General features: G+C 39.2%; 1 protein-coding gene across 4 annotated transcripts in view; it reads left to right on the top strand.

Moving 5' to 3' along the window:
* RAB3GAP1 (RAB3 GTPase activating protein catalytic subunit 1) overlaps nt 1-21911 on the top strand; it is a 105917-nt gene that overhangs the window by 71300 nt on the left and 12706 nt on the right. For all 4 annotated transcript variants that reach the window (XM_074399757.1, XM_039470007.2, XM_039470005.2 and 1 more), the window contains 6 exons: nt 463-552; nt 2097-2269; nt 3789-3843; nt 4092-4463; nt 13281-13418; nt 16723-16950. In XM_074399757.1, coding sequence (XP_074255858.1) covers nt 463-552; nt 2097-2269; nt 3789-3843; nt 4092-4463; nt 13281-13418; nt 16723-16950 — 1056 coding nt within the window. The remainder of the gene's footprint in view (nt 1-462; nt 553-2096; nt 2270-3788; nt 3844-4091; nt 4464-13280; nt 13419-16722; nt 16951-21911) is intronic.

Here is a 21911-nt window from a genome sequence, read left to right as displayed (position 1 = left end):
AGAACAAACTGGCCAGCACAACTAGAACATTTCCATTGTTTTAGCAGCAAAACCAATAAAAGTTAAATAATGTCTATATGAGTTATAAAAATCAACAAAGTAGGCCGGGCGCGGTGGCTCAAGCCTGTAATCCCAGCACTTTGGGAGGCCGAGGCGGGTGGATCATGAGGTCAAGAGATCGAGATCATCCTGGTCAACATGGTGAAACCCCGTCTCTACTAAAAATATAAAAAATTAGCTGGGCGTGGTGGCGTGTGCCTGTAATCCCAGCTACTCAGGAGGCTGAGGCAGGAGAATTGCCTGAACCCAGGAGGCGGAGGTTGCGGTGAGCCAAGATCGCACCATTGCACTCCAGCCTGGGTAACAAGAGCGAAACTCTGCCTCAAAAAAAAAATAAATAAATAAATAAACAAAGTAGGAAATGTGCTCTAAAATCTGATTATTTTTTTCCTTTTCTTCAAGTTCTTATTCCCTGATGCTGCTTCTGAGAAAACATTAGATGGAACTACTTCAACAGATAATAATAATCCTCCATCGGAGAGTGAAGACTATGTAAGTTGATTTGGAATTAATATTAAAATGTTTTAAATGCACTGAATTTCCAGAGGTTCTATATATTTCTAGTTTAATAGCCTAATATCTTTTTCTTTTAAAAATTACCTCGATAATTTTGGATGGGAGATCATGGTTTCCACTTAGATAACAAACTAGCACAGATACGTATTTTGGGTAGCAAGAATTTTTCTGGAAACAGTGAAAAAATTGCATGAGTATACTATGCACAGCTGTAGGATTTCCCTCATTGTAGAGTTGTAGTGACATCATTAAATTTATGTTTTTCAACATACTGTTTTCTATATATTTTTTTGTTTTTATTTCTTTTCTATATTTTAAAACTAGTTAGTGAGTGGAAAACTCTTTAATCAAGGGTTAGGTACAGTGGCTCACACCTGTAATCCCAGCACTTTGGGAGGCCAAGGTGGGCAGATCACGAGGTCAAGAGATCAAGACTATCCTGGCCAACATGGTGAAACCCCATCTCTACTAAAAATACAAAAATTAACTGGGTATGGTGGTGGTGTGTCTGTAGTACCAGCTGCTCGGGAGGCTGAGGCAGGAGAATCGCTTGAACCTGGGAGGCGGAGGTTGCAGAGAGCTGAGATCATGCCACTGTACTCCAGCCTGGTGACAGAGCAAAACTCCGTCTCAAAAAAAAAAAACCCCAAAAAACAACAAAACCTCTTTAAGTAAAATTTGTAAAATTGGGTAAAATTTTCTTGGTCTCTTTGCCCAGTATTTGAAAAATGAAGAAGTGGAAGAATTTAAATGACAAGTGTAGATATATATCAAACTTTCCAGTAGTTACTGCTGAGAAGTAGATTTCATGAGGTGAGAGAAAAAAGCAAAGGCTTTTTACATTTTCAGTTTATACAGTTATAATTTTTGTTGTTTGTTTAGATATGCTCATTTTTTTACTAAAAAAAAAATTTTTTTTTTTGAGACGGAGTTTTGCTCTTGTTACCCACGCTAGAGTGCAATGGCACAATCTCGGCTCACCGCAACCTCCGCCTCCTGGGTTCAGGCAATTCTCCTGCCTCAGCCTTCTGAGTAGCTGGGATTACAGGCACACGCCACCATGCCCAGCTAATTTTTTGTATTTTTAGTAGAGACGGGGTTTCGCCTTGGTTGACCAGGATGGTCTCGATCTCTTGACCTCGTGATCCACCTGCCTCGGCCTCCCAAAGTGTTGGCATTACAGGCTTGAGCCACTGCGCCCGGCCTGTAACTAAAAAATTTTTAAAGCAACACATGAAATTTGGAATACTTCCTAATGATTCCACAGAAGATATTGAAAGCTATAACTTTAGCTTTATTTAAACTGTAGCTTTTTTTTTTTTTTAATTTTAGCAGAAATCTTGAAAATATGGGACTGCCTAAGAATAGTTTATGCAGTAGTGTATTAGACGTTTGATAATGCCTAGGTTAGGTGGGATAGGTTAATTTTAGAATTATAATCTCTCCCTACAAACTTTTCAATTATATGTGTAAAATATTTTGTTGACAAGTTTGCTTTGTTTCTATTTTGTGAAATTTAGAATCTCTACAATCAGTTCAAGTCTGCACCATCTGACAGTTTAACATACAAATTGGCTTTGTGTCTCTGTATGATCAATTTTTACCATGGAGGGTTGAAAGGAGTGGCACACCTCTGGCAGGAATTTGTTCTTGAAATGCGTTTTCGATGGGAAAACAACTTTCTGATTCCAGGGTAATAATTTCAATTTTCTGTTGTTTAGATAGGATTTTGTTTGTTAGCAGACCTTTGACTTTTGACCCATTTTTTCTCCCCCTCTAGAGAATGTGCCCTAAGAAAATGGTAAGAAGCTTAAACATGATTTATGTTCAGAGGTATTCACTGCAGCAAATTTATTAATACAATAGAAAAAAAGGCAAAACCTAAATATCAAACGTAAAAAAAAAGTTAAATTTTGCTCTCTTTGTATAATAGAAAATTACAGATTGATTATGATTTTTTCCCAAGAACCTTTAATAACAGATACTCATATTGTTTCTAATAAAGTAGAATATAATGTGTATACAAAATGCTTTTAATTATGTTGCTATATTTGCACAGAAAAAAGATTAGAAAGAAATACAGTGAGATGCTATCAGTTTTTCCTAGTGTGAAATTATATTTTTATTCTGTTCTTTATACTTTTATGTATTTTCAAAGTCTTTTGTAATAAATCTGTATTTTGACAAACAGAACATTTTCATTAGCACATACGTTGATACTGCATAGTTCAGTGCTCATCTATCCATGCTAAGAGAGGAGAATCATGATTAGTAGCAATATAAAATGAATACTGATCCAAAAACATTTTACATCATTTGCCAATCTCTGCTTAGCTGGATTCTCTCTTGGTTCTAAAGAGTTGGCTCTGGAACTTTTTACAGACCCAGAAGCATGTTGAATATGAGGGAGTACCTCTGGCTGACTGCTGGGAATCTAATCGTCTAGAGAAACCTAGAGCTAGAAACAGTTTGAGGTCCTATTGAAATATAGGTGGAGACCTTGGTTTTTTTTTGTTTTTTTTTGAGACAGCGTTTCACTCTTGTTACCCAGGCTGGAGTGCAATGGCTTGATCTCGGCTCACCGCAACTTCCGCCTCCTGGGTTCAGGCAATTCTCCTGCCTCAGCCTCCCTAGTAGTTGGGATTACAGGCACGCGCCACCATGCCCAGCTAATTTTTTGTATTTTTAGAAGAGACAGGGTTTCACCACGTTGACCAGGATGGTCTCGATCTGTTGACCTTGTGATCCACCCGCCTCGGCCTCCCAAAGTGCTGGGATTACAGGCTTGAGCCACCGCGCCCGGCCAAGACCTTGGTTTTTATAGTAAGAATCCACTCTAAAAATTTAGTACTGAATACACAAACTGATTTATTTTGTGTGGTATGACATACTGCATGCTAGGTACTTCCTGGGGTGGGTTTAGGGACTTTTTCTCATTTTAAATTTTTATAAGCCTGAAAACTATCAATAATTTGCTTTTATACTTTGAAGTATCTATTATATTTGCTATTGGTGATTTGTGGACTAGGAATATAAAATAAATTTTCATCTTTTAATTCTATGTGCCTCCCCTTTGTAATTCACTTACCTTACCTGTGGAAATCTAGTTTTGATTTCTTATCTATAGCTTAAAATTATGGTTGTATAGATAATCATAGCTGAAGTAATTTTACTAAAACTAAGCTTTCTTTTTTCCTCACTTTATTTGATAGATTAGCAAATGGACCCCCAGATCTGAGGTGTTGTTTACTGCATCAGAAACTACAGGTAAAGAATTCCCGAAGATATAGATAAATGTGGTCTTGATTTAATCAGAGATTATTCTAATACTGAATGTAAGAATGGGTTATATTCGGTTCTCATGGTGCTGTTGTAGGTTGCCTATAGTCAGTAATCACTGCAGTTCACAAGGTCCTAAGAAGTAGAGTGAAAATTAAATATTCAAGCAGTGGGTAGATAGATTTTTATTTTTCTGTAACTAATTCAACTATAAATGTTATTTCTCTTTTCTTAAGATGTTAAATTGTTGTATTGAAAGAAAGAAGGCACGTGATGAGGGGAAAAAGACAAGTGCTTCAGATAATGTCACTCATCTATATCCAGGGGACGCTGGAAAAGCTGGAGACCAGTTGGGCCCAGATAATCTAAAAGAAACAGATAAGGAAAAGGGAGAGGTAGGAAAATCTTGGGATTCCTGGAGTGACAGTGAAGAAGAATTTTTTGAATGCCTAAGTGATACTGAAGAACTTAAAGGAAATGGACAAGACAGTGGCAAGAAAGGAGGACCTAAGGATATGGCAAATTTAAGGCCAGAAGGAAGGCTCTATCAGCATGGGAAACTTACACTGCTGCATAATGGAGAACCTCTCTACATTCCAGTAACCCAGGTAAGATACACTAGTTCTTTCCATTTTAATGTATTTTGTTGTTTATATAACTTCATCCTAGTAGAAGATGGTGCTTTGGATAAAGAAAATTCTCTAAAAAGTCTATGTTTAGGCCAGGTGTGGCGGCTCATGCCTGTAATCCCAGCACTTTGGGAGACCGAAGTGGGCAGATCACTTGAAGTTGGGAATTCAAGACAAGCCTGGCCAACATGGTGAAACCCTGTCTCTACTAAAAGCACAAAAATTAGCCGGGCACAGTGGCGCACAGCATATGTTTACAGATGCAGACTATGTTTAAAAAAACTACAGGTAAAGATTTCCCAGTGACACAGATAAATATGGTCTTGATTTAATCAAGGACCTTTAAAAAATTAGACAAAGTCTACGTTTAAAGATTAAAGAAGGGCCGGGCACGGTGGCTCAAGCCTGTAATCCCAGCACTTTTGGGAGGCCGAGGCGGGTGGATCACGAGGTCAAGAGATCGAGACCATCCTGGTCAACATGGTGAAACCCCGTCTCTACTAAAAATACAAAAATTAGCTGGGCATGGTGGCGCATGCCTGTAATCCCAGCTACTCAGGAGGCTGAGGCAGGAGAATTGCCTGAACCCAGGGGGCGGAGGTTGCAGTGAGCCGAGGTCCAGCCTGGGTAACAAGAGCGAAACTCCGTCTCAAAAAAAAAAAAAAAAAAAAAAAAGATAAAGAAGTCGGCTGGGCATGATGGCTGATGCCTGTAATCCCAGCACTTTGGGAGGCCGAGGTGGGTGGGTCATGAGGTCAAGAGATCGAGACCATCCTGGCCAACATGGTGAAACCCCGTCTCTACTAAAAATACAAAAAATTAGCCGGGCATGGTGGCACGTGCCTGTGGTCCCACCTACTCAGGAGGCTGAGGTGGAAGAATTGCTTGAACCCAGGAGGCAGAGGTTGCAGTGAGCCGAGATTGCGCCACTGCACTCCAGCCTGGTGACAGAGCAAGACTCCATCTCAAAAAAAAGATTAAAGAAGTCTAAATAAATTTTTGGGGCTTTTAGTTTTGGGCCTTTAGGTTTGCCATTTCTGAAACTGAGAAATGTTTTGAAGTTTAAGTAGATTACCTCGTTGTATATAAGGTGATTTTTTATTTCTTAAAGTGAGTGGGGAATGCTCAGATGTTTAGAAAAGAAAATCCAAAAATATAGAGAGAGAATAGAAGTAAATATCCTTCAATTATATGATTAGCTTTATCTGTTCAAAAATATAGTTTGAAGCCATATACATCATTAGGATTTAGAACAGCAGCAACTCAACTACAATAACAGCGATAGTTGTTTTTATGGATTCTGCTTTGTTTTTTTCTTTGACACAGGGTCTCTTTGTCATCTAGGTGGGAATGCAGTGGCATGACCACGGCTTACTTGCAGCCTCAACCTCCTGGGCTCAAACGATCTTCCACCTCAGCTTCTCAAGTAGCTGGAACTACAGGCTAATACCACCATAACTGGCTAGTTTTTTTGTGGTATTTGTAGAGATGTGGTTTCGCTCTGTTTTCTGGGCTGGTCTTGAATTCCTGAGCTCAAGCCATCTGCCTACCTAGGCCTCCCAAAGTGCTGGGATTATAGGCGTGAGCTACCACACCCACCAGCAATAGCTTTTCTTCCTTTGTTTTTGCTTAAGTAATGTCTGAAAACTTTTTTTTTTTTGAGATGGAGTTTTGCTCTTGTTGCCCAGACTGGAGTGCAATGGCATGATCTCGGCTCACCACAGCCTCTGCCTCCCAGATTCAAGTGATCTCCTGCCTCCACCTCCGAAGTAGCTGGGATTACAGACATGCCCCACCATGCCCAGCTAATTTTTTCTATTTTTGGTAGAGATGGGGTTTCTCCATGTTGGTCATGCTGGTCTCAAACTCCTGACTTCGGGTGATCTGCCCACCTTGGCCTCCCAAAGTGCTGGGATTACAGGTGTGAGCGACCGTGCCAGCTTTTTTTTTTCCTTGAGACAAGAGTCTTGCTCTGTTGCCCAGGCTGGAGTGCAGTGGCACAGTCTTGGTTCACTGCAACTTCTGCCTCTGGGTTTAAGTGATTCTCCTGCCTCAGCCTCCCAACTAGCTGAGATTACAGGTGCGTGCCATCATACCTGGCTAATTTTTGTACTTTTAGTAGAGACAGGGTTACACCATATAGTCCAGACTGGTGTCAAACTCCTGACCTCAGGTAATCTACCCACCTTGGCTTCCCAAAGTGCTGGGATTACAGGCATCAGCCACTGCGCCCAGCCTGAAAACATTTTATTGTGAAAAATTTAATCTAGAAAAAGTGAAAGAGGCTGGGTACAGTGGCTCATGCCTGTAATCTCAACACTTTGGGAGGCCAAGGTTGGGGTAGATTGCTTGAGCCCAGGAGTTTAAGATCAGCCTAGGCAACACGGCTAAACTCTGTTTTCTACAAAAAAAAAAATTAGCTGGGTGGGGTAGCATATACCTGTAGTCCCAGCTACTTGGGAGGCTGAGGTGGAAGAATCAATTGAGCCTGTGAGGTTGAGGCTACAGTGATCCGTGAATGTCACTGTACTCCAGCCTGGGCAACAGAGCAAGACCCTATCTCAAAAAAAAAAAAGTGAAAGCCACCATCCACTAATTTTGACTCTCATTCCTTGAAGTAACTAACGGGTATTATTGGCTAGGGTTATATTTCTTATACCTATTTATATGCATTGATGTATAATACATATATGTGTGTACATATTGATACATGGTTTTATGGATTTTTTTTTTTTTTTCTTGAAGACAGGGTCTCATTCTCTTGCCTACGCTGGAGTGTGGTGGCATGATCATGGCTGACTGCAGCATCGACCTTTTAGGCTCAAGTAATACTCCTACCTCAGCCTCCCAAGTAGCTGGGAATGCACCCCACCATGTCAGGCTGATTTTTTTCACTTTAAAAATTTTTGTAAAGATGGGGTCTTGCTACATTTCCCAGACTGGTCCTAAACTCCTGACCTCAAGTGATCCTTCTGTCATGGCCTCTCAAAGTGCTGGGATTATAGGCATAAGCCACTGTGCCCAACCTCAATTTCTTATAAACAATTGGTATTACCAACCATATAAATTTTTGCCAACATGATGGTCAAAAGTATTATCTCAGTGTTTTAGATTGTATATTCCTGAATGTTCATGAACCTGAGCATCTTTTATTTTTTTTTTTTTGACGGAGTTTCACTCTTGTTACCCAGGCTGGAGTGCAATGAAGCAATCTCGGCTCACCGCAGCCTCCGCCTCCTGGGTTCAGGCAATTTTCCTGCCTCAGCCTCCTGAGTAGCTGGGATTACAGGCACGCGCCACCATGCCCAGCTAATTTTTTGTATTTTTAGTAGAGATGAGGTTTCACCATGTTGACCAGGATAGTCTCGATCTCTTGACCTTGTGATCCACCCGCCTCAGCCTCCCAAAGTGCTGGGACTACAGGCTTGAGCCACTGCGCCCGGCCCCTGAGCATCTTTTAATATGTTTGTTAGCCATCCTTTTCTGTGAATCGCCCGTGATTTTTCTTGTAGTTTACTCTCCTGTTCTTATTGTCATATGAATTCTTTATATTTTAGATGTGAATCCACAGTTAAAGGTTCATGCTAGTCATTTTTTTTTTTTGAGACGGAGTTTCGCTCTTGTTACCCAGGCTGGAGTGCAATGGCGCGATCTCGGCTCACCGCAACCTCCGCCTCCTGGGTTCAAGCAATTCTCCTGCCTCAGCCTCCTGAGTAGCTGGAATTACAGGCACGTGCCACCATGCCCAGCTAATTTTTTGTATCTTTAGTAGGGACGGGGTTTCACCATGTTGACCAGGATGGTCTCGATCTCTCGACCTTGTGATCCACCCGCCTCGGCCTCCCAAAGTGCTGGGATTACAGGCTTGAGCCACCGTGCCCGGCCCATATGCTAGTCATTTTAAAAACATGTTCATATATTATTGAGTTATAACTTAATACAACAAAGTGTACAAATCTTGGCTGGGCATGGTAGCTCACACCTGTAATCTCTGCATTTTGGGAGGCCAAGGTGGGCGGATTGCTTAACCTCAAAAGTTCAAGACCAGCCTGAGGAACATCACAAAATCCCATCTCTACAAAAAATATAGAAATTAGCTGAGTGTGGTGGTGTATGCCTGTGGTTCCAGCTACTTGGGAGGCTCAGGTGGGAGGATGGCTTGGGCCCAGGAGGCAGAGGTTGCAGTGAGCTATGATTGTACCACTGCATTCCAGCCTGGGCAACAGAGCAAGACCCTATCTCAAAATATAAAGATAAAAAAATAAAAATCTTAAGTATGTCACTTGGTGAGTTTTTATCAATATATGCATATTGATACATGCATATAACTACTTCCCAGATCAAGATATAGAAAATTCTCATCATCCTAGAACAGTGCTGACTAATAAAACTTTGTGTGAAGATGGAAATGCTCTACATTCTCTGTCTTTCCCATGTAATACAATAGCCATTATCCACGTGTAGCTATTGAGTGCTTGAAATGTGGCTAATGTTTCTAAGAAATTGCATTTTTAATTTTAATAGTCTGATGTATTGGATAGTGAAGCCCAATATTCCCCTCCAACAACTCTTTCTCTAACTTTTATCACCATAGTCAGTTTTTAAACCTTTTAAATGGCATACTTTGCTTACTCTTTTGTATATAAACGTAATCATACATTGTGTATTCTTTCACTGTATAATCATATGTTGTATACCATTGAGCTTTTTTATTTAACCACTGTCAGATTCATCCTTGTTGTTGCAGGCTTCAGTGTTTGTGCATGTGTTACTACTTTGTAGTATTCTGTTCTATGAATTTGTCACAATTTGTTTATCCATTCACCTGTTGATGGGTATTTGGGTTGTTTTCACTTTGGGCTAATATGAATAAAGCTGCTATGAACATTCTTGTTTCTTTTGGTAGGCGTAGGCACTCATTTTCTTTTGGATATATTCCTAAGAGTAGAGTTGTTGGGCTATATGGTGGAAATATGTCTTGGCTTTAGTAGATCTATCTAAATAGTCTCCCAAAGTGGTTGAACTAATTATTAACCTTCTCAACAACAATGTATGGTTATTATGCATAATCCTCCCCATTTGATGTGTTCCCAAGAGCACTCCCAGGTTTAGTGATTTGCTAGGAAGACTCATAGGACTTAGCCTGTAATCATGTTTGTGGCTATAATTTATTACAGGAAAATCTGCAAAGAGAAAAGGCACATGAGATGAAGTTTGGAAGAAATGAAGCTTAAGCTTCCAAAAAGCTTCTCCTAGTGTAGTTACACAGAGTGCACTTAATTCCTGCAGCAACAAATTGTGACCACATGTGTGAAATGTTGTCTTCTCCGGGAAGCTTGTTAGAGGCAAAGCACTGAGCGTTATCAGTAGGGTCTGGTTAAGTAGGCATCCTTTGCTTAAGCATAGGATTAACCATACCAAAATCCTAGAGTCCCATGAAGAAAGCAGATGTTGAGCATAAACCATATTATTTGCTCAAACTGTTTAGACATAGTGAGTCATTTTATCAGTTGTGAGAATGGTGGGAACCTTCTCAAAATCCAGATTCTCGGATGTCAGCCAAAGACCAACTTTGCAAGTAGCTCTCCAAGAATGGCAGTCTCAGACCTGGGATGTTAACTCTTTTCTGCACACTGTATTTTTGATCATTTTACTTTTTGCCTTTCTGAAAGGTAGGAAGTAGGATCTTGTGTTTTTACATTTTCCTGAAGCATATTGATACCAAACAGATTTTCATATATTTATTGCTCATTTGTCTGCCTTCTTGGTGAAAACCCTGTTCAAAGCCTTTGCCTATTTTTTAAAAAGCGGTTGTCTTTTTTCTTACATTACTTCGTAGGAATTCTTCATATATTCTGGATATGAGTCCTTAGATACTTGTATTGCAAATATTTTCTCTTTGTTGCTTATCTATTTACTTTTTTTTTTCTTTTTGGGACGGAGTCTCACTCTGTCACCCAGGCTGGAGTGCAATGGCGTGGCCTCGGCTCATTGCAACCTCCACATCCCGGGTCCAAGTGATTCTCCGCCTCAGCCTCCCAAGTAGCTGGGACTACAGGCGTGTGCCACCACATCCAGCTAATTTTTATATTTTAGTAGAGATGGGGTTTCATTGTAGATAATTTTTATATTTTTAGTAGAGATGCGGTTTCATTATGTTGGCCAGGCTGGTCTCAAACTCCTGACTTCGTGATCTGCCTGCCTCAGCCTCCCAATATGCTGGGATTACAGGCTTGAGTGAGCCACCACTCCCAGCCTGTTCACTTTTTCAATGATGCCTTGGGTTGAACAGATGTTCTTAATTTTAATACAGTCTCATGTATCCTTGTTTTTATGTGGGTAATGCTTTTTGTTTCCTACTTAAGAACTCTTTACCAGCATCCTGAAGATATTTTCTTTTGGAAGCTTTGTTTTACCGATACCATTTGTGACCCACCTCAAATTAATTGTTTGGTAAGAACACGTTGAGAGTCTGTTTTCTGCCGGGCGCGGTGGCTCAAGCCTGTAATGCCAGCACTTTGGGAGGCTGAGGCGGGTGGATCACGAGGTCAAGAGATCGAGACGATCCTGGTCAACATGGTGAAACCTCGTCTCTACTGAAAGTACAAAAAAGAAAAATTAGCTGGGTATGGTGGCGCGTGCCTGTAATCCCAGCTGGTATGATCTGCCTTTTCCCATTGAGTGACAGTGATATCTTTGATGTAAATCAAGTGATTGTATATATGTTGGTCTATTTCTGGACTATTTATTCTGTTCCATTGGTCTCTGTTTATTCTGTGCCAGTAATATACTGTCATCATTATTGCAACTTTATAATAAGTCTATCTGGTGGTGTAAATCTTATAACTTTGTTATTCTTAAAAAAGTAATAGTTTACATTACTCTGATTTGTTCAGGATTAAATCACATATCATATTCAAAAGCACTTGACATGTAAGTGTTCAGCAAAGGTTAATTTTTTTTTAATCCTTTTTCCTTCCAGGTTTTAATTAGTAGTAATCCTTTTTTTTTTTTTGAGTCGGGGTCTCACTCTGTTGCGCAGGAAGTTCAGTGGCTCAGTCATAGCTTACTGCGGCCTCAATCTCCCAGGCTCAAGCCGTCCTCCCACCTCAGCTCTGGAGTAGTTAGGATTAAAGGCACCTACCACCATGCCCAGCTCCTTATTTGCTATTTTGTAGATCAGGGTCTTGCTTTGTTGCCCAGGCTGGAGTCCCTGTTTTTAATAAGCTAATAGTACATTTGTTTCCTTTATTAGAATGTGTTAATAAGCCATCTGAGAAAGTTATTTTGGAAGCTCAGACTTCTTTCCTGAAATAAAAATAATACTTTTTTTTTTTTTTTTTGAGACGGAGTTTCACTCGTTACCCAGGCTGGAGTGCAATGGCGCAACCTCCACTTCCCAGGTTCAGGCAATTCTCCTGCCTCAGCCTCCTGAGTAGCTGGTATTACAGGCACGTGCCACCATGCCCAGCTAATTAAAATAATACTTTTTAAATTTAGTGCTTTTATTTTTCTTCAAGAGGCTGTGCTCCCTCACTTACTCAGATCCTTGAATTTTCACATTTAAATTCATAGTCTAAATCTGGACTGACTTACTCTTTAAATGTACATCTTATATATCTAGAAATTAGTTTTTATATTTTGCGTTTAGGTAAATCTAGGCAAAATTTTAGTCCATTTTAGTTTCTTATTTTAAGGTTAATTTTATTTGAATTATAAATGTACTTATATAAAATTGTTGGAATTCAAAATGATCAGTTGAAACCAATGTAATTTCAAGCTTTAGAAGTTAGCTCAAAATGTGATGTTAATCAGTTGCCTACTTCACTGAAAAATAATTCTTTATGTAGTTGCTTCATAAGAATTCAAACATACATCTATGTTCCATTTATGTAGACTTAGGTTATAACATAAATTATATGGCTAGAAAAAGTTTGAAGACTTTACCCCAATATTCTAGAAGAAAAAGCCCTTAGCTAGTAGATTGGAACCAAGCTAACATATGTTTTTGAGAGAGTCTTGCTCTGTCACCCATGCCTGGTGCAGTGGCATGATCTCAGCTCACTGCAACCTCCACCTTCTGGGTTCAAGTGATTCTCCTGCCTCAGCCCCCTCAGCTGGGATTGCAGGCATACACCATGCCCAGCTAGTTTTTTTAGTTTTTTAAATTTTTAGGTAGAGATGGGGTTTCACCATGTTGGCCAGGCTGGTCTTGAACACCTGACCTCAAGTGATCCATCCCCCTCGGTCTCCCAAAGTGCTGGAAATTACAGGCATGAGCTACCGCGCCCAGCCTCAACCTAGTCATTCTTTTTTTTTTTTTTTTTTTTTAGGGTCACAGTCTGTCTCTTTCGCCCAGGCTAGAATGCAATGGAGCAGTTCCCTCCTGTTGTTTCTGTATCAGACCATTTCTGTTACTTATAATTAAAATTTTATTGCGGCTAGTGATGACATATATAATAATAGCATTAGGACTTCATTTCTTTATCACTAGTAGGCAGGAAAATGTTGCTCAGTGGACCCAAATTCCTTTGTCTTTTACTATCAATCCTTGTCAAGGGAAACAGGATGATCTTATCTGTGAGGGGGAGGAGGCCTGAAAGTGGTATTTATTTTTCCTAATTTGTTACCTTTTTTATGTAAGTTCTAAAAAATTTAATGCCTTTCTCTGAATTTTTAAAAATACTCATCTTGTGACTGCTAGAGCTGAAATGATTGTTGTCTTTATTCTATTTTTATAGTACTTCTTTGTCTAAAAAGGGCTGTTCGTGAGCCTTGTCCTTTTGTGCTTCACAGGAACCAGCACCTATGACAGAAGATCTGCTAGAAGAGCAGTCTGAGGTTTTAGCTAAATTAGGTACATCAGCAGAAGGGGCTCACCTCCGCGCACGCATGCAGAGTGCCTGTCTGCTCTCAGATATGGAGTCTTTTAAGGTGGGTCATACTTTCAGAGCTCTGGGGTCTATTTTGAGCTATTCTGGGATGAAACTGTGAAAGTCACTCTGTAAAGTGGTATAAAAGGCTGAATGCCTTTTTTGTTAAGTGTTTGGATTTCATTAGTAGTTAAACACTGCCATATCCCCTCAGAGGACATAGTCAAACTTGTTTCTTAAGTTTTAAAAAAGCAAAGATCCAATGCTATTAATAGTTGAAAGTTGAGAATAGAATTTTTTCCATACGTGGATTGGGGTGCTTTCTTCCTTTGTGTTCAGCCAATTTAATGGAAGGCTTTTAGGAAACTGTTAGGATTTAATATGGGTCACTTCATTTAACAAACTTTTGAGCGCCTATTGTGTACTTTGTACTGTGATTAGATGAGTTAAGAAATACAGTGTTTACCCTCGGTTACAGTCGATTGAGGTTGTGGGAGGAGATATGTAAGGAATTACAATGTCATGAGTTCTCTTATGAAGGCAGGGTCAAAGAGACTAAGTCTGCTGAGTAGGTCACGAAAAGTTTCTGAGAAGAGTCACTATTTCGGATGAGTAGGCATTTGCTATCTGAAGAATATTTTAGGCTTGGATATCGGTCTGTATTAAAACCAGGAATGAAGAAAGGATTTTTATTTTGGAAAGCAAAGGCAAGTTCATGTATATTTTTAAACCCTCAAGTGGGTAGCCCGGTGGGCTACAGAGCTTCCTTTCCTACTGCTGATACTCTGAACCATCTCCTGGCCCCGGACTTCCCTCATTAACCTGTGATAGCTTTCACTTTCCTAATCCATAGACCATACGCAGTCCTGCTTCTGTACTGTTTAGGCCATTGTGAGTTTTATTTTTCTCTGAAACATTTGTGTGTTATTTTTAAAAATATATACTCCACAAACACCTATGCCACTTTCATCCTTTTCTTGCTATCAGATTTAAGTGACAATAAAAGGGAGTCTTGTTTCCTGCTTATTTTACCCATCTTTACTGAATGAAAAAATCTTTAGTGAACCCCTTAAGGGTTGTGTTTTGCTTGGAGACTTAAATGATACAGAAAATCTGCCAGTTCTTTACTGCTGTATGACAAGAAAGAGATAAGTTGTTTTAAAACAAATAGTTGGTGCAATGGATAAAGAGAAGCCAGTTGGCTGTCAGGGCAATTGTCAAACCAAAAAGTAGAGAAGGGAATTGGCTTAAGGTGTGTGTGCACAGCAGGAAATAGCAGCCTCCGTAGCAGTAATTTTCCATCTGACCTCTAGCTGCCTTCATAGTCATCTATCCCTGTCCTGCTGCAGTGTCTTTGCAGAGGCATGCACAAGAGGACATTCTAAATAGGAACTGTGAAAGTCTTTCCCCATGGAAACGTACTGGTCCCTCTTGGTAAGTTTCTATATAGTTCCTCTAACATTGCACTTTAGCAACACTGTGACTCATTAGACTATTTTGAACTAACCTGGGCACCTACAAATCTTTCATGACATTGTTTTAACCAGAAAATAGATAGTAATTTAAACAGCCAACTGACATATCTGCCCATATGTAGAAATTATTTAAGGAAATAGGTAGTTATTCTAAAATAGATATGGTTGCCTTTACTTTTTGTATAGGGATAAGTTAGTATTAAGGGCTCTTGAGAGTCCCCAGAGCATTGGAAGCATACTAATATGTGCCTGGGCACACCTCAGAGTTCCAGAAGGAGATGGTGGATTCTGGAGCATGCCCTTGTGGTACATACCTTTAATAGTAAAAAGAAGATAAGCTCAAGTAGAGCCTTGGCCTTTCTTAGTAATGTTCAGCCTGCTATAGTAAGGACAACCAGAAGGAAGAATTTTGGCATGAAATGCTTTTAATATAATCTATAATGTATGAGTAGAATATTATTTTCTTTTGAAGTTTATGCTCTTTACCCCAGGCCTCCTTCTGTCGTTTCCTAAGATATTTTCATGTGGGTATGCTGTTGGCTGATTAAGATCTAGATCTTTGTACATAAATCTGGAATCACGCAGTGTCATGAAGTAATCTTGACCCACTGCTTTTACCATGGACCATATCATAAACCTTTTAAGTTTGTGTTGTTGACAGACAGTGAAGGATCTTCTAGGGGATCTGTCCTCAGGGGTATATCCTAAGATGGTAAGGATGGTCCAGCTGGTAGCCCTTGAGGCCAGTGAGGTGAAACTGGTAGTTTTACCCTTCACATTTCAGACACACCATTCTCATCATGTTGGTTTTCATGCCTGTCCTTAGTTCTCTACTAGTACATCACTGGAAGAGTTGCAGAAAGACCTCTATGCCTTACCACAAACACTGGGTACCCTTGTCTTTTTTTCCAGGCTTGAAGTTAGAATCACTGAAAGCTTTTTGGCATACATCATTAATTCTGTAGAACTATCCACTTACTAAAACTTTAATCAGTTTGGTTCTACAAGCCTGAAAAACAGTAGTTTGAATTCCAACTCCTTAACAGCCCAAAACCAATTAATTTGATAGGAATTTGTTACATAAAGTATAAGAATTTGATGGCAGAATAGAACGTTTTTGAGGTTAGCTGATATTTATTGCAGAACCAGCATTATTTATTGAGGAAAAGAAGAATAGAACTTCTTCATCACTGTGTTATTCTGATCATGTGGTATATTATTTAATTTATACTTTTCTTAGTATTGAGTAGTTATTTTTTTTATTTTTATTTTTTTAAGGCGGAGTTTCACTCTTGTTACCCAGGCTGGAGTGCAATGGCGCGATCTTGGCTCACTGCAACCTCCGCCTCCTGGGTTCAGGCAATTCTCCTGCCTCAGCCTCCTGAGTAGCTGGGATTACAGGCACACGCCACCGTGCCCAGCTAATTTTTTTTGTATTTTTAGTAGAGACGGGGTTTCACCATGTTGACCAGGATGGTCTCGATCTCTTGACCTTGTGATCCACCCGCCTCGGCCTCCCAAAGTGCTGGGATTACAGGCTTGAGCCACCGCGCCTGGCCAGTATTGAGTAGTTATTATACTATAATATTAAACCTAGTTGTATAACATATAGTGTGCTTAAGAAAATGATGTTTACTTTACATTGAGTTTTTAATATCCAAATTCACTGAGTGAAAATGTTTTCTTTTTCTATAAAGCTGAGAAAATAAAAATAAAATGCTTTTGGTACTTTAACATCTGACCTGTTTTAAAGGTGATACCCAAATTCATTTCACATATTAGATTGTGAAGATTAGCTAGGCTTTTTTTGAAAAAATCATTTTGCAAACAGGCTTAACAGTAACTGTTGATTTTTATTTGATTCTGCTGAATTTTTTTGTCTTATTTTAGGCAGCTAATCCAGGTTGCTTCCTGGAAGATTTTGTGAGGTGGTATTCACCCCGGGATTATATTGAAGAGGAGGTGATTGATGAAAAGGGCAACGTGGTGCTGAAAGGAGAACTGAGTGCCCGGATGAAGATTCCAAGCAATATGTGGGTAGAAGCCTGGGAAACAGCTAAGCCAATTCCTGCTAGAAGGCAAAGGAGACTCTTTGATGATACACGGGAAGCAGAAAAGGTAATTGAGGTTTGGTTCTCTAATACTAGAAAGCAAATTATTATTCTTGCATTTTAGAAACTCACTATCACAGACGTGAGAGCTTTGGACACACTTGAGATGCAAAACATTGAAATTCAATGAACTTTTTATAAATTTACTATTCACATTTAAGATTTTTTGCAAACAGGGCAAATAACAGGCATGCATAGTTTAAATGGACTGCTTACCATTGACTTTCTCACAGTATATGTTAAAAGTGTTAAAAATGGGTATGTCCTTTGAGCTAGCAGTTCTACTACGAAACATTTATTAAGGAAATAATGAGAAATATACAAAGATCTATGTATATAAATGATGTTCAACAAAGTTCATAAGTGAAAAAGCAGAAACAACCAAAGTTTCCAACAATAGGGACTTGGTTCATTAAATTATGGTATATCCATTCAGTGGCCTGCTTTGCAGCTATTAGAAAACATTTAGAGTTAAGGAGAACAGTGGCACCTGCCTGAAATTAAATTGCCCTGCACACCTTCCTACCTCCCCCACCCCCCAAAAAATCCCATGAAATCAATAAGTAGAGTAAATAAATCCATGCATTCAGCATTACTAAGAGGTAGAAATTACACTGACCTTCCAATTAACAGTAAGTAGAGAAATAAGCCAAATTCCAGTGGAGCTCCTGTTGTAAGTCTATATAGATAATAGTGAGTAGGGGGCAGGAAGGAAAAAGGGCCAAGAGATACAGAAGACTTAGATGAAGCACGAAGTCACCTCAGAAAGTTTGAGCCTAATACCATATGCCAAAATACTGAACACAGGTAGGGTTACTAGTTCACAGCATTTGCCACAAGGAAGGGGCTTGAATATAAACAGGACTAGAAATGGGGCCTTGGAGAAAATCAAATAAGAAAATCAAAAAAGGAGTGGTGTCCCTTAGGAATGATGGGAAATAAGAGGGGAAAATTAAGGATCCTGCAGAAATGAAAGAAAAACAAGACAATCAGCCTCCCTCATCCCCCTCTATCCATTAAAGAAACTGCACAAGAGGGCACTTTGAAGCTATTTGTGATACTACTAGAGAACAGACCACATCCATTTAAGAGTACTTTACAAAACAGAAAATGCAAATTAGATCATTTCAGCTAATGAAAATATTTCCCAGAAAATCAGTCACAAAACAGAAGAAAATTGTAACATTCCAAACTTAATCAGATAACCTCAAACAAAGAGGATATGAAAAAACCCTGTTTAATCAGAAATACTAAAATCAAGAACAGAGACAGACCAAAAAAACCCACAAAGAAATGAAACCACAGCTAATTTAGTTCAAGATAGAAGCAAAAGAAAAAGGCAACCATGTAAAAAATGAAGACTAAATTACAAGAGGGCCAGGAGAATAGATTTATGTGTAAATTTTGTAAAAGGCATTGAAGAAAAATGGGAAAACAGCCAAGAGAATGAAAAGGAGATATAGGAGTAAAAGGAATTGAAGAGAAAGTAGTATAAATGAAAGATAAGAAAAGTAGGAATATTCAATTCATTAGTTTCCTTAAGGAGAAAAATCAGAACACTAAGACAGAACTAATACAGTCCCTTATGGCTTAACAAAGAGGATACATTTTGAGAAGCTCCTCGTTAGGCAATTTTATCCTCATGCGAACATCACAGACTGTACTCACACAGACCCAGATGGTATAGCCTACCACTCACTTAGGTTAGAAAATTAATGGAATAAAAACTTTCTGTTAAACAATACTTGGTGATAGGAGAAAATGCAAATTGAAAGTACAGAATTTTTGAAAAACAATGAGAATGAAAACTCTATATATTAGAACCTATAGGCTATACTTAAGAAGTGATGAGGCCGGGCGCGGTGGCTCAAGCCTGTAATCCCAGCACTTTGGGAGGCCGAGGCGGGTGGATCACAAGGTCAAGAGATCGAGAACATCTTGGTCAACATGGTGAAACCCCGTCTCTACTAAAAATACAAAAAATTAGGTGGGCATGGTGGCACGTGCCTGTAATCCCAGCTACTCAGGAGGCTGAGGCAGGAGAATTGCCTGAGCCCAGGAGGCGGAGGTTGCGGTGAGCCGAGATCGCGCCATTGCACTCCAGCCTGGGTAACAAGAGCAAAACTCCGCCTCAAAAAAAAAAAAAAAAAGTGATGAAACGAACTTTCATAGCCCTAAACACCTATATCAGTAAAAACAAAAGAATGAAAATAAATGAATTAAATTTCTAACTAAAAACCCTAGGGAAAAAAAAGTAAAATCAAAAGAAAACAAAAGGAAGGAAATTAAAAGGAGACAGTTATAAAGTAGAGAACAGAAAAACAGATGAAATTAGTGAGCTCAGTCAAGTTCTTTTAAAATCAGCAAAATAGAGAAGCCATTAGCTAATTTAATCAAGAAAAAAGGGGAAAGCACATATATAAAATAATGAATGACAAAGAGGTCACATCTTAATAACTACTGATACAGAGGAAATGTATTAAAAATACTACTCTGCACATCTCTGTATATAAATTTGAAAACCAAGTCGAATTAGTTTCCTAGGGAAATTTCCTACCAAAAATATAATTTCTATCAAAATTAACACCAGTAAAAAAGAAAAAGTATAAACAGACAAATTTTCACAAGACAGTTACCAAGGAACTGCCCCATAAAAAAGAACCAGGCCCAGATGGTTTCACAGGGAAATCCAACTAAATATCAAGAAACCATATAGTCCCAATGGTACATAAATTATTTCAACACACAATAATTGGAGGGAATTTTCCAGCTTCTTTCTGTGAAACAACTATAGCATTGGTACCTAAATCTGATAAAGATAGCATATTTTTAAGAATAGCAGACCAGTAATACTTAAGAAATTTAATGCAAAATCTGAAGTAAACTGACATTAATATCACTTTAAGAAAATAATACGTGTTGATCAGATGTGAGGATGATTATTTAGAAGTCTGTTGATATAATTTGCTTCATTAATAGGTCTAAGCAGAAAATTATATCATTATCTCCATTTGTGCTGAAAAAGCCTTTGATAAATTTAATTTGAAACTCTTGGGAAAAAAGTGGAATAGATGGCTACTTCCTTAAAATAAGACAATATATAGAAAGTTTAGTCCTAAACACAGCATCTTAATTGGGGAAGCTGTAGGGGGTCACTAAAGTCAGGAACAAAGCAAGGATGCCTTCCATCACCACTGCCAATCAAAATTGTTCTGCAGGGATTAGCTAGTGTAATTAGCAAGACAAAGCAGAGGCATAGGAGTTAGAAGAACTCTGCAGTGGTATGACAGTATACTTGGAAAAATTCAAAAAGCCAGTGTTGAAACTAATATAAATGAATCCAGCAAGGCAGTAGGATATATAGTTAACATACAGTAATCAGTAGCATATACACTAATAACCATTTAGGAGATCTAAATATAATTTTCATTATAAGAGGAAAAATGGTAAAATGCTTAACAGAAAATGTTTGAAATCTTAATGAAGAAAATAAAACGCTCCTCAAAAACACACTTGAATAGAAAGCCCTCAAACTCCTAGGCTCAAGTGATTCTCCTGGCTCAGCTTCCCTGGTAGCTAGGAATACAGGTGAACACCATGATGCCCAACTAATTATTTTTCTTAATTTGTTACAGCTATTAGATCTCACTGTGTTGCCCAAGCTGGTCTCAAACTCCTGGCCTGAAGCAATTCTCCTGCCTCAGCCTCCCAAAGTGCTGGGATTACAGGTGTGAGCCAGTGTGCTGGCCTATGATTTACTTATCCCAAAAAATAAATTAATAAGGATGGAAAGAGGAAAAATAACCTAAACCTGAAGACAAGTTGAGACACTTGAACCCAGCTGTAGTTCAAATGAGTAACATGACCACATTGACAGGGATTGGTGAAGGGAGGGAAGATCTAATTCAAGTGATTTATGGACACATCAAATGTGTTTGACTGTATACTCTCTGTTGTGGTGGGGGATGGGACTGCAAAAAAAATCTTGAGGCTGAGGGCAGTGGCTCACACCTCTAATCTCAGTACTCTGGGAGACCAAGGTGAGTGGATCACCCGAGGTTAGGAGTTTGAGACCAGCCTGGACAACATGGTAAAACCCCATCTCTACTAAAAATATAAAAATTAGCCAGGGAGGGCCGGGCGTGGTGGCTCAGCCTGTAATCCCAGCACTTTGGGAGGCCAAGGCGGGTGGATCACGAGGTCAAGAGATCGAGACCATCCTGGTCAACATGGTGAAACCCCGTCTCTACTAAAAATACAAAAAATTAGCTGGGCATGGTGGCATGTGCCTGTAATCCCAGCTACTCAGGAGGCTGAGGCAGGAGAATTGCCTGAACCCGGGAGGCGGAGGTTGCGGTGAGCCGAGATCGCGCCATTGCACTCCAGCCTGGGTAACAGAGCGAAACTCCGTCTCAAAAAACAACAAAAAAATTAGCCAGGGGTTTTAGCACACACCTGTAATCCCAGCTACTCAAGAGGCTGAGGCAGGAGAATCGCTTGAACCTGGAAGGTAGAGGTTGCAGTGAGCCAAGATCATGCCACTCCATTCCAGCCTGTGTGACAGAATGAGACTCCATCTCAAAAAAAGAAAAAAAAAATCTTGAAATATATTATTTAGGCTTATTTTTTTGTAATGATATGGGTAAAGCAATTCTGAAACTCTTTTAGATGTATTACTGGTTGGGCGAAGTAAGTAACTAAATGTGTTGGTGGTGTTGGAAGCCAGAATTTCTTACTGTGGAAGTGAGATTTAAGTATGAAATTAAGGAATGCAAGGAAAAACCCAGTGGCAGTGGATTGGAATTAGAGGTATTAGTATGGACTTACACATTTTTAAAATATGGATAGGTTATGTCAGTATGTACATGTGTATTTGTATATATACAAGCATACATTTCCCAGCTTTCTTCTTAAAGAATCTAGAAGCAGTGACACCCCCATAGCAATAAGCACACATAGCTTGTTTTT

This window comes from Saimiri boliviensis, chromosome 5, assembly GCF_048565385.1.
Source record: "Saimiri boliviensis isolate mSaiBol1 chromosome 5, mSaiBol1.pri, whole genome shotgun sequence".
Lineage (NCBI taxonomy): Eukaryota > Metazoa > Chordata > Mammalia > Primates > Cebidae > Saimiri > Saimiri boliviensis.
Note: the sequence above shows the minus strand (reverse complement) of the source record. Positions and strands in the feature narration are given on the sequence as shown.